General features: G+C 42.2%; 2 protein-coding genes across 7 annotated transcripts in view; one reads left to right on the forward strand and one right to left on the reverse strand.

Moving 5' to 3' along the window:
• Positions 1-1,192: 1,192 nt before the first annotated feature.
• Positions 1,193-12,729, reverse strand: LOC135092485 (TNF receptor-associated factor 6-like). 6 transcript variants are annotated; one of them, XR_010262886.1, is made up of 8 exons: positions 9,787-9,894; positions 9,407-9,511; positions 8,850-8,989; positions 8,035-8,218; positions 7,091-7,225; positions 6,303-6,509; positions 4,118-5,755; positions 1,193-4,033 (listed from the first exon to the last, which is right to left on the reverse strand). XR_010262886.1 is itself a non-coding variant. In XM_063991042.1 (8 exons), the coding sequence occupies exons 2-8, from the start codon at positions 9,464-9,466 to the stop codon at positions 3,558-3,560; spliced, it is 1,827 nt and encodes a 608-aa protein (XP_063847112.1). In that variant the 5' UTR covers positions 9,467-9,511; positions 12,708-12,729; the 3' UTR covers positions 1,193-3,557. The 6 variants fall into 6 exon arrangements, 4 of the variants coding, with proteins under 4 accessions (XP_063847112.1, XP_063847111.1, XP_063847113.1 ...); XR_010262885.1 differs by having other exon boundaries at positions 4,076-5,755; XM_063991042.1 differs by lacking the exon at positions 9,787-9,894 and adding an exon at positions 12,708-12,729 and having other exon boundaries at positions 1,193-3,593; positions 4,691-5,755.
• Positions 12,427-13,236, forward strand: part of LOC135092645 (uncharacterized) — a 4,970-nt gene continuing 4,160 nt past the window's right edge. The window contains exons 1-2 of the mRNA XM_063991247.1: positions 12,427-12,442; positions 12,702-12,958. Of these exons, the coding sequence (XP_063847317.1) occupies positions 12,427-12,442; positions 12,702-12,958 (273 nt within the window). The remainder of the gene's footprint in view (positions 12,443-12,701; positions 12,959-13,236) is intronic.

Consider the following 13,236-nt stretch of genomic DNA (forward strand, 5'->3'; position numbering starts at 1 on the left):
CTCTCTCTCTCTCTCTCTACGTATTTTGCCTGTCTGTCCTCGTGTGTGTGTGTGTGTGTGTGTTTGTTTGTGCAAGAGATGCCTGGATGCCTAGAACACTGGCTGGCTCCAGCATATGCATTCTTGAAAGGACTTCATCTCCTTAATTAAATCTCTTCCTGATCTGTTCTGCTGCTACTATCAAAAATAATCTGCAGTGGAAGCGAAACTCATACATTTCCTTTTTTTGTTTGCTTAATTCTGGATTGTCTGTTATTGTTTTTAAGACAGATGCACCCAAATACACCTGCTCTAGCATCAGGAACTCACGTTGATATCTTGGATCAACTTTTGAAAGCATGGTTTTCACAATGTATTCATGGTTCATGTACATCAGTAGCAATTCTTTATATAAATTACAAACTTGCCTGTGCAATTCAGTTATGACCACTCTTTCACTTTGAAATAAGAGGTTCAGCTGAGTAAACTTTGGTAATACTGAAGAAAGGAAGCAGTAGTAAAGCCTGGTAAATGGATTGTGCAGTTGTTCATAAGCACTTCTAACTGTGCTACCACAAGTTTTCGTCTGTTGAAAATTTAATTCAGTAAAGGACATCTGAAGAGGGCCCCACTGCTCAAACATCCTTTTCACAACAGCCGTGTAGGAAAGCCAGCACGCTCTACATGGCAATAAAATCCTAAGCTTTTGAGCCCCAGCAAACTCTTGAAATTCCACAAATTGTGCCAATCGTTTTGAAGAGTTCTTGAATGTGTTGTGGACATCATGAGCTAGTTGTTCAATAGCATCAGATAATTGTTTGCATGCTTCAGAGGCACATATATGGGCAGAATGGCACACACATTTCATAATAAAGATTCCTGGGCAAAGTTCCTTTAACCTGCTACTCACAGAGTTATTAGGCCCCATCATAGTGCTGCATCCATCACAACCAGCAGACCAGCCTGAGTGCAAACCGGTCTAAGGATGTTTGGTGCTCGCGACACTTGGTACCCAAACCACGTGGTGCCCTAAATGCCTCAGACTTCACCTCATAACCACTCCCCCACACACCACGCCTGTATCGTGGCATCCCTACACCACGCTGAGTGACTCACAGTGCTGTTCTGCAAGGTCAAGGCCACTGTGACCAGCACCCCTGACCACTGTACTGCTTTCCTTCCTCCACTCACAAAATGCAACAAAAACAAGGAATATGAATAAAATACATCTTTATTTTTACACAAAGGTATTAATAATCTTGTTGCATCACAGCAGCTTCAATATACCTGCTGCATTAAATCATCTCTCTTAGGACATATCACAAATAATCTCTTCATTCATATCAAATAGTAAGAAAATACTGTTCTTTAATACACAGCGTCCAGGAGAATACTTATACACAGGAATGTTTGGCTTTAATTGTGCTAATACTATCATCTCTTCCCATCACTAATTCCTTCCCTTTCTTAATGTAATGGACAGAAACCTTTGAGCATTGCCGTTTCAGGAGAGAGAGAGAGAGAGAGAGAGAGAGAGAGAGAGAGAGAGAGAGAGAGAGAGAGAGAGAGAGAGAGAGAGAGAGAGAGAGAGAGAGAGAGAGAGAGAGAGAGAGAGAGAGAGAGAGAGAGAGAGAGAGAGAGAGAGAGAGAGAGAGAGAGAGAGAGAGAGAGAGAGAGAGAGAGAGAGAGAGAGAGAGAGAGAGAGATTAAACTGTAAGATATCAGGACTGGTTAGTGAAATTCTTATCCTTGAAAACCCTAATAACTTCCACTACAACCTGTTAAATGTGTAGACTCATTGATAAACCCATAAAAAAAACAAAAAAACAATGACACAACAACTTCCAATACAATCCACGAGAACACAGGCGAGTTAGAGAATGCAGGGCACCAGGCTAGCACAATGAACACACAGAGAAAAGAACACAATGCCAACACAATAAGAACACAGGTGGGTTTTGATAACATAGTGAAAGCGAGATAGAACACACCAAGCCGGCATGTTATAACACGGACTTGCATTTGAGAACATAGGAGGGAGAGAACATAAGGAGAACAACACAGATGACTGACATAGGAACTTAAATGGTGACGGTTCATGCAAGGAGTGACGGAAAGACTTAGAGAAACTCTGCGGATGGAGGAAGAAATAGGAAATATGTTTTTTAACCCTTTCACTGCTACCTATCCTATCTTTCCTTATTTACTAGTCACTCTAAGGCAGCTATTCTTGTTTTGTACCTACTTTCAAATAATGCTGGGGTAGAAATTGCAAAATCTATTCTTTTTGTCTTCTTTCTTCTGCAAATTGTTGTATATTGCACTGGAAGAGTTAATGATGATGAGTGTCATGTGGTAAAATTTGGCACTGAAAGGGTTAATGAGGTGTACTGAAAGGGTTAATGAGGTGTACTGAAAGGGTTAATGATGGTGCACTGAAAGGGTTAATGAGGTGTACTGAAAGGGTTAATGAGGTGTACTGAAAGGGTTAATGATGGTGCACTGAAAGGGTTAATGATGGTGCACTGAAAGGGTTAATGATGGTGCACTGAAAGGGTTAATGAGGTGTACTGAAAGGGTTAATGCTGGTGCAATGAAAGGGTTAATGATGGTGCAATGAAGTTAATGGTGGTAATGTCATGTGATGAAATTTGGCGCAAGTTCAAAGAGACCTGACTGGAATTATACTTAGATAACAAAATAATTGAAGCATCTGAAAAGGTGCAATAACAAACAGCAGCAAGCCATTACCCAGACACCACATGAATGACAGAGACAGGAACATCAATCACTTGTTGGCATATATGAGCATGGCATTCACACACACACACACACACACACACACACACACACACACACACACACACACACACACACACACACACACACACACACACACACATGAGGGAATGACTCAGAAAACGATCACATTTATAAAGCTAAGCAAGAGATCACCCAAATACAAGAATCATACATAATTATACATCACCGGTAAACTGAAGTGAAGAGATAAGATACATAGCAAGATACACATGAACAGATAAAGTATACAGTGGAATATGCATGACCAAAATTAGATATACACAGATATACAAGAGTAGGTGATGTATACAATGAGATATAGATGGCTAGGTTATGAATACAGCGAAATTTACATTGGCAGGTACTGTATACAAGGCCAGGTGAGATATACAGGCCAAGTATACTATATGAGTAGATTAGGTGTACAGGTAAGGTATACATGACTAATTAAGGTATATGTAGTCAGATGAAGTATGCAGGAATAATGATTGACTGTGACTTACTAATTGACTGACTGACTGACTGACTGGCTGACTGACTGACTGACTGACTGACTGACTGATTGATTGACTGACTGACTGACTGACTGACTGATTGAATGACCGACTGACTGACTGACTGAGAATACAATTAATGACAATACCCAACACCTGTGATGAGAGGAACAGGTGTGGTGTAGCCTTCAAGAACACACCTGCTGATAAAGAACACCTGAACATACTTGAAGAACACACCTGGTAATAATCATACCTGAAGAACACACCTATAGGCACCTGTTACAGAAGACGCAGCAGCAGGCCAAGAGAACATAACTGAAATAAATGATGATATCTAAGAACAGTCGTGAATTAAGAACACGAGTGGAACAGAGACAAGAACACAAAGAAGACTTGATAACATTTCAGAGCAGAGTGATAAACTAATACATCTGGATAATGGAATAAGGAGAACACAGAGATAGATTGAGTATTACGTGAACTCTTGAAGAACACAACCTGTGGGAACTGATCAATTACCTGTTTTTGCACCTGAAATTAATTAAATCTACCTATACTGTGGGAAGACATTTGGAGGGGAACTGATCAATTACCTCAAGAAATAATGTTACAGGTGAAATTAATTAAATATACCTATATACCAGGCTAGCAATGCCACACGGGGCGGCCCAGACAAGGCACCACACACACGCACACACTCACGCACTCACACACGCACACCCTCAGCCCCATCAGCCTCCATTACACCCCAGAAGCTTAGGCACACCACAGCTGGCCACACATACCCACACACATACCTTAGGCACACCACAGCTGGCCACACATACCCACACACATACCTTAGGCACACCACAGCTGGCCACACATACCCACACACATACCTTAGGCACACCACAGCTGGCCACACATACCCACAGGAGTTGTATCTGACAGTGATGCTTGGCGGTCAGTATAGTCTGTGGTAGTAGTAATAGTATGAGTTTGTACAGGGAGATATTCTGTGTGTAACTGTGGTCTTGTATCCTGCTATAGTCCCACAATCTTTAAGTGTTTAAATGTTTTCTGAGATTCATGTGCAGTTTGTTCATTATGCACTGTAGTGATAAAACAGTTGAGATTACAGTCACCTAAAAATCACAACCTTAAAAAAAGGGCTAAAAAGAAATAATAATAAATAATTATATATATAAAAAACTGTGAAGCAAGTTAATGAATGAATATTTCAAAACACTTCATCAAACCTTCAGTGACTTGTGCTGGAGTTGACAGACACACCACCCAACACAGATAAAATGCACTTGTTGACTTAGACAACAAATAAATATACAAAAACATCTCAACAAATCTTCTGTGACTTCTGTTGATGAACCTGAAAACTTAACAAATAAACATAACAAAACATTTCATCAAACCTTCTGAGATTTCTGCTGGTGTTGACAGATGCAGCCAGTCTTGCCAGTGGAGCCCTGGTGTTGCTGCTGGAGCCTGACGGTGGCCCTGATGTGCAGCGTGCCCTCGTGAACGTACTCCGCCCTGCCAGACCCCTCCACCACCTTGCTGAGTGGCGCAAACTCTGTGTAACCAAAGCCCTTCGGATTACGGTGCATCTGAGGCCGGCTGAAGGACTGACGGTCTGGGCTGCTGTGGAGGGTCTCAGTGATGTGTGCCTTGGGTCTCCCCGCGCCACAGTCCAGGAGGGAGAAGGTGATGATGCCAGAGAAGGGCCAGTCCAGGAAGTCGTCGTTCTCGCCCTGCATGCCGTGGATGAAGAGGGACAGCCACTCCTCACCGCCCCGCTCCCCCTTGCCGCTCCCCCTCGTCAAGTTGAGTCGCAGGCAGAACTTGTAGCCAAAGGGGGATGTGTAAAAGCCGGGGGAGTGGATGACTCTCGTTGGCTTCTCCCGCAGCTCAGCCAGGGTGCCCGGGAAGTCCTTGAGGCGCCACACGTACTCCCCCTGGCAGTACTTGCCCCGCGCCGCCTCGCCCAGCTCTGCCGCCACCCATCCTTCCATCTCTTCCACCCGCGCCTGCAGGTTACTCAGGCTAATGTTCACCTGCAGCAGCCCCTGACTCACCTCCAGCGTCTTGCCACACAGGTCCTTCAGTATTGCCTCCTGCTGGTGGTGGATGCCAGCCAGGTCCTTCCCCAACCCTGCCTTGCCGTCCTCCCCGGTCTTCCCCTCCTCCAGTGCTGTGGCGCCTTCCCCGACAATTGCAAGCTGGGAGAAGCTGAGATGAAGCTTAGAAGGAGGTGTGCCATCTAGTTTAAGGGCTGAGGATGGGAAGACTAGCCCTCTCTCCCCACAGCTACCCTCCCCAAGCTGCCGGTCAGGGCTTGGGGAGGTGGCCGATAGCTGGCTCCTGAGGCTGGGCTGTCTGCTGAACCCCAGACCGCTTGGTGACTGCCCCCACATGCCAGCGGACCGACTCAATTCCCACACCAGGGCAGTGACGCGCTTCTGGGCTGACGACAGGAGCTGTGGGGAGACGGCGGTGCTTAGTGGTGCTACTGTGGTGGTGTGGTGTAGGAAAAGTGTATATGAAATGGAGATAGAGACAAAAAATAGTGGATACAGGAAGAAATGGGTGTCTGTTAATTAAAATGTATCTGTATCTTGAAGGGTGGTGAATGGTGGTGCTTTGTGGTGTGTGGTGTGGTGTGGTGTGGTGCGGTGTTTGTGGGTATAGTGAATTGATTTACAGAATTTAATTTGCACATTTCTGAGGTTAGATTAAGTTAGGTAAGGTCAGGTTACATTAGGTTAGGTTAAGTTAGGTTAGATTAAGTTACATTAGATTAGATTAGGTTAAGTAAGGTTGGGTTAAGATTAATTTAGGTTTGATTAGGTTAGGTAACATAAGTTAGGCTACATTACACTAGACTGAATTAAATAAGGTTAGGTTAAGTTGTGTTAGGTTAGATTAAGTTAGGTTTGGTTAGGTTAGGTTAAGTAAGGTTAGGCTAGGTTAGGTTAGGTTAAGTAAGGTTAGGTTAGGTTAAGTTAGGTTACAGTAGACACACACATGAAGGTGGTACTGAGTGGACTGGCTGAGGTGGGCGTCCAGATCGGCGCGGACAGTCTTGTGGGAGCAGCCATGTTCTGTGTAGGGGCACCCCACCACCACCCTGGGGCAGCTGTCACTACGGTGCGTCGGCAGCTCCCCCCGCGCCACCACACACCCACACAGTTCACACGACACCATTACTTGCGCACAGGTGGCCAGGTGCAGCTGTGGGGGGGAGGGGGGAGGGATTAAATAGATAGATGGATAGACAGGATGAGAGATGGTCACACAGATAGGTATAGTGAGATGGTTAGGTAGATAGTCAAGGTAACAGACAGATAGATAGACAGATAGGGTGAGAGATGGTCACACAGATAGATAGTTAAAGTGATGGATGGTCAGATAGATAAATAGATACACTGAGAAATGGTTAGATACATTGACACATAGGCTGAGAGATGGTTAAATAGATAGATAGATAGATAAATATAGATAGATAGTTACATATATATACAGATAGATAGATACATAGACAGATAGACAGGTAGATAGACAAATAAACAGACATATACAGATAAAGAGATACAGAGATACAGAGAGAGAGAGAGAGAGAGAGAGAGAGAGAGAGAGAGAGAGAGAGAGAGAGAGAGAGAGAGAGAGAGAGAGAGAGAGAGAGAGAGAGAGAGAGAGAGAGAGAGAGAGAGAGAGAGAGAGAGAGAGAGAGACTTATCCAAACAGACAGATAACAAGAACGTGTCAGTGCGTGTGTGCGTATGTGTGTCAGTGTGAGTGTGTGCGTGTCATACTTGCTCCTCGTTGAATGGGTAGGGCAGGTCACACAGCGCACACAGCTTGAGACGCAGCAGGCACTGAGAATCAAGGTGATGGTCCAGTTCTTTCTGCAGCACTGTGGCGGAACACTCATTCGGACACAACACAGGCTGGCAGAGAGAGAAAGAGAGGGAGAGATAGGGGGAGAGAGAGAGAGAGTGGGAGTAAATTGAATGACTGGCTGTTTGTAAAGGCTTCTAACTTAAGATTTATATAGTTTCACAGCATCTATAGGGAAGAGAAGGGGGTAAAAATAGTAGATTATTCAATGTTTAAACTATTTCATCTTCACAGGTGGATGTAGAAATTATTATAAATGATGTAGAGTTGTTTGTTATGAAGGAAATGTGTCAAATGCCAGTGTAAAGATATGCATTAATTTTAAAAGATGCGATATTACCACCTTGACTTAATACTGTGAAAATATGACACACACACACACACACACACACACCTATATGTCCTCATGCCACTCCTAACAAACGCACCAACACATATGCAAATAAATACACACCCAAAAACAGAAAAAATAAAGAAAAACAAACCAACAAACACACATACACAAACAACAAAACATAGACAAACACACACAAAAACAAAGAAAAAACGAACACGCACAAGAGAGGAAACTAAGCGAAACAAACACACACAAACGTAAAAACAACAAAAAACATAAGATAACCCCCTCAAACAAACAAACCAACAAACAAACACACAAACAAACACAAAGAAAACAAAAACCAAATAAACAAACCGAGAAAAAACACACACAAACACACACACACACACGGAAAAAAACCACCCACACACAAAACACGAAAAAAACGCAAAAAACGAAAAAAACGAAAAAAACGCAAAACAAAACAAGAAACGAACCAACCAACAGCCGCAAACACACCCACGAACACACACCACACACCTGGAAACTACAAGCCTGTGTGTGATGTTCAATATACATGAGGTCCAGGACTTGGGAACAGCCTAGAGAAGTGTTTGGGCACCTCACCCTCAACTGCAGAACCTCTCTCTCGGCGCAGGAGTCCGGGAAGAGGTCCGTCTCCTTCAGAGGGGTGTTGTCAATTGGACACCTCCTGCTTGACTCACTGTAAGGGGTAATGGGTAAGGGGGGTGATGGAGTAATGGGATTTTAAGGGGAGTGTTACTGGGTAGGGTGTAAATATTTGAAGGGGTGTTTATAGAGGTAATAGTGAATACAATGGGTTATGGGTGTCTGGTGATGGGTATGTAATGGGTGTCTAAATGGGTGTTAATGGAGGAATGGGGAAGGATAACCTCAGATAATGGTAATGGGAAGGTGTTTAATGGGTACTAATGCTTAAAATGGGTTCTAAGAGGAAATTTAATGGGTGATGGGTATGCAATGGGTACTGATGGATGTTAAGTCCTCTGGTAATGGGAGGTGATGGGCAATGGGTCATAAATAGGTGATGGGTAATGGGTGGGTGTCTAAAGGCGATTAATGGGATGGATAGGTCTGGGGTGAAGGGTGAAGGGGGTGAATGGTGAGGGGTGAAGGGCTGACTGGTACATGAAAGGGTGAGAGAAAAAGAGAGAAAGATATCATGACTTAACAAACCAACACACACACACAGACACACACACACACACACACACACACACAGTTAAGACATCGTAGAAAAAGAGAAAAGCATGAAAAATACAAAAAATTATCCTCTCTCTCTCTCTCTCTCTCTCTAAAGATCACCAACACACCTGAGGGAGTTGTAGATACAGTCCTTGCAGAAGCGGTGGCCACAGGCAGTCTGCAGGGGCGCCCTCAGAGCCAGCAGGCAGATGGGACACTCATACTTGGGGTCCAGCGTTGGCACAAACTCATAATCGTAACCTTGTGTCTTGGGGGGGATGGGGTGAGGGAGAGGGAGGGAGGGAGAGGGAGGGAGGGAGAGAATTTGAAAGGTTACGATGATATTTGTGATAATAATAATGATAATACTATTACTACTGCTTCTACTATTACTGCTATTACCACTGATACAAGAACAATACTACTACTCTTAGTACAACTACTGCTACTACTACTTCTACTATTAAAACTGCTATTACAACAACAATACTACTAATACTATTACTACCATAACAACTACTACTACTATTACTACCACTACAATAACAATACTTCTACTACTACTACTACTACCACTACTATTATAAATTTACTATTTCTACCCAACAACAAGAACAACAACGACAAAAACACAAAAAAGCAACACAAATCTCCCCTCCCCCCCTTCAGCACCCCTGACACTCACCCTGGGCAGCACCACGGACTCCCCCAGGTGGCCGTCGTTGAGGGAATTGTGGCAAGCCATAGCTGGGGCGGTCACCAAGGCACTCCCTCTCACTCTCTCTCGCCCCTGCAGGATACACAGGGAAATGAGAATGGTGATGGGAGTTAAATATTGCTCTCTCTCTCTCTCTACGTGCAAGATGAAACAAACCCTGAGAGAGAGAGAGAGAGAGAGAGAGAGAGAGAGAGAGAGAGAGAGAGAGAGAGATTATTTGCGGTAAAAACTTATTCATTTTGTCACCCACCTGTCGATGAGTCAGTTTCTCTCATGACTCATTCACCGTTCTCCCCACTCACTCACTACTCTCATCACTCTCACTCCTCACTCCTCTCCTCACTCACCACTCGCCACTCGCCACAGTACCGCAGGGAATAAGTAATAGAATAATAAATGATAGCATGAGTAAGTAACGTCAGTCCTTGTTTACATTCTGGGAAGGAGAAAAGTTGCCATGTGCCACTTTTCTATTTTGTCTATTTTATCCACAAACAACAAATTTCTTCTATGCGTGTATTTTTTTTTGCTTGATAATTGAATGAAAATTATAAAGGGTGTGAAAAATGACGTTATGTAATGTTAGTTGTGGTTAGGTTATTATTATTGTTTTATCTATTTAATCTACTTTATCTACAAATGTCAAGCTCCTTCATTTGTAAGTGTTTTGTTTGATAATGAAAGGAAAATTATAACTATAGTGAGAAAATAACGTTATATGATACTGGATTTTATTATTATTATTACTTATCTATCTTGTCTATTTTATCTAGAAATGTCAAAGTTCTTTTATGTGTGTGTGTGTGTGTGTGTGTGTGTGTGTGTGTGTGTGTGTGTGTGTGTTTTGTTCGATAATTAAACTAAAAAAAAAAGTGAAAAATGATATTATTACACTGTCACATGTGGCTAATATCATAGTTAGTCGTATTATTTATTTATTTTTCCTTCACAAAATGTTCGAAGTATTTTCTTTTCCCCCTAACACAGCTCAGTACTGACTCACATACAGAGAAATTGCTATAAGTAAATAAATTGATGATGATGATGATGATGATGATGATGATAATAATAACAATAATAATAATAATGATAAGAAGAAGAAGAAGAAGAGTAAGATAATAACAGCAACGATAAACAAAGAAACAAACAAAATTAATAAATAAAAGCAAAAAAAAAAAAACAAATAAACAAAGAAGAAAATTATCGTACACTCAAACAAACAAAACAAAAACAAAACAAAAAATCAATAAAACAAACACACAAACAAACACAAATCAATAAACAAACAAATAATAAACAAACAAACAAAAAAAATAATAAAATAACAGAATTCCTCACACACACACACACACACACACACACACACACACACATACCTGAGCAAAACCGTAATGAAGGCCAAATCTATGCTTACCTGTACACCGAGACAGGACGGCCCCGTGTGTGTGTGTGTGTGTGTGTGTGTGTGTGTGTGTGTGTGTGTGTGTGGGAGGGGGGGAAGGGGGGATGCAGCGGCCAGTGTCCTTTGTTTGGGAGGAGGAGGAAGAGGAGAAGGAGGAGGAGGTAGAGGAGGAGGAGGAAGGGGAATGAATGGTAGGGAAATGGATGGGTAGAAGAATAAGGAAAGGAGGAGGAGGAGGAGGAGGAGGAGGAGGAGGATGGGGAGGGGGGGGGAGGAGGAGGAGATGAAGAAGAAGAAGAAGATAAAGAAGAAGTGGAGGAGGAGGAGGAGGAGGAGGAGAAAAAAAGATAATTATAGAAGAATAAGGAGGAGAGAGAGAGAGAGAGAGAGAGAGAGAGAGAGAGAGAGAGAGAGAGAGAGAGAGAGAGAGAGAGAGAGAAATAAAAATAAAGGAGAGGAAACAAAGATAACTAAGTTGATTAGGTGGAAATACAAAGCTTGCATCAAAACTAATTATATTACAGAAAAAAAAAGAAAAAGAAATTAAAAAAATCATAATTATCGTACTGAAACTCATGAACATAAATCTGTACAACGAAATACACTAATTTCCACACTTTCGTACGATTTTATTTGTCTTTTTCTATGTTTTCATTTTCTTTTTCTCGTAACGGTTATATTTTTTCTTTTCACTTTCGTATGATTTTATTTTTTTTTTATTTTCTATACGAGTTTAAATATTTTTTCAAACTTTCGTACGATTTTAAATATTTTCCCTTCCACTTTCGTACATTTTTAATATTTTCCCTTACACTTTTCTACAATTTAAAAATATTTTCCATCTCATTTTCATACGTTTCTTAATATTTTAATTTCTGTCTTTAATATAAATTAAAACATTTTTTTGTCTTTATTTTCATATACTTATAAATCCTTTCTCCATTCCAGTATCGTAATATTTAAACATTTTTTCCTCCCATAAACTACCTTACGCATCCTTCCTTCCACTTTCGTACCATATATGAAGTATCATCGTACACGCATATGGTTATTATTAATACTCATAGAACGTACTTTTTTTTATTCCCAGCAACTGAAATTAACAGTATAGCGAGGCGGACATTGCATTAGGTTAGTGGGTTACGAATGAAGAGAGACGGTCGGTATAATGATGTTGATAATGGAGCAATTTCTATAATCTTCCTTAATCTTCCTCCGTTTTCTTTCCCCGAGATTTCTCCCGAAGATGTAAATATGTTAGTCTCCCCTCGGTGCTTTTGTTTCCTTGCTTCGCGGAGGAAAATAGACTGGGTTGTGGGGGAGATGTTGTTGTTGTAGTAGTAGTAGTAGTAGTAGTAGTAGTAGTAGTAGTAGTAGTAATGCGGGGATGTAAGAGAAGGAGGAGGAGAAAGAAGAGGAAGAGGAAAAGAAGTAAAAGGAGAAACAACAACAACAACAACAACAACAACAACAACAACATCGAACTAACCAACCGACCAACGAACAAAACAAAAGAAAGAGGAAGAAAAGAAGAAAAAGAAGAAGAAGAAGAAGAAGAAGAAGAAGAAGAAGAAGGACAGTAACCATGACAGAACCATCAGGTAACATCACGGGGCCCTTCCCAAACCCTTACCTGCCTTTCATTAACTAATTGAGATCACATTTACCTGACCAAAGGAAGAGGGAAGACGAGTAAGGAGAAGGGAAAAGAAGAATCAATTTGCCGCTTACTCTTCCCCTTCTCCCCTCCCCCCTAATCATCCTTGCCCTAAATCCCATTCAGAAGCGAATTAAAATAGCCAAGATAATGAGAGAGACTGTTAGAGACTTGTATATATAGGAACGGAAACTCTGGGCCAGACTCACATCTACCTCGTTTTCTGTGGAGCCAAGATGTGTTTGTTTACATCAGTGGCGGTGATGGTGGTGGTACTCGGCGTGGCACGGAGGGGCAGGAAAGCTTGGTGGTGGGGTCTCCAGGGGCGTCCTCCGTGGGCGTGGCGTTAGGGGATGACTTAGGGACGCCCGAATGGCTGCAGAATATACCAGCGGAGAGTAAGATTGCCAAATATCGGAAGAGAAGGTTCATAAACTTCCCTACTGGTTCGAAACTTGAGGTGAGTGAAGAGACGCATTTTGTAACACTTCTTTTGTAAACACTTCTGCCTACATCTTCACTACTTCCCAGAGCCTTTATAGTGAGGGTGACGCGGGGTTTTGAAGGGTGTTTTTATGGTTCTACTTGTTTGTCTTCTCTCTCTCTCTCTCTCTCTCTCTCTCTCTCTCTCTCTCCTCTCTCTCTCTCTCTCTCCTCCTCTCTCTCTCTCTCTCTCATCGCCGCAGTGTTGCATCTCTTGCTGTCTTCTGCCGCTATTTTCACGCAAACTGCTCTTCT

Source organism: Scylla paramamosain, chromosome 40 (genome assembly GCF_035594125.1).
Source record: "Scylla paramamosain isolate STU-SP2022 chromosome 40, ASM3559412v1, whole genome shotgun sequence".
NCBI classification, from domain to species: domain Eukaryota; kingdom Metazoa; phylum Arthropoda; class Malacostraca; order Decapoda; family Portunidae; genus Scylla; species Scylla paramamosain.

Coding starts and splice junctions, on each gene's coding strand:
- LOC135092485 (XM_063991042.1), bottom strand. CDS start 9,466: ATGGCTTGCCACAATTCCCTCAACGACGGCCACCTGGGGGAGTCCGTG. Junction 8,219..8,849: donor TGTATCTACAACTCCCTCAG/GTGTGTTGGTGA, acceptor TACCCCTTACAG/TGAGTCAAGCAGGAGGTGTC. Junction 5,756..6,302: donor CCACTCAGTACCACCTTCAT/GTGTGTGTCTAC, acceptor GTCTCCCCACAG/CTCCTGTCGTCAGCCCAGAA.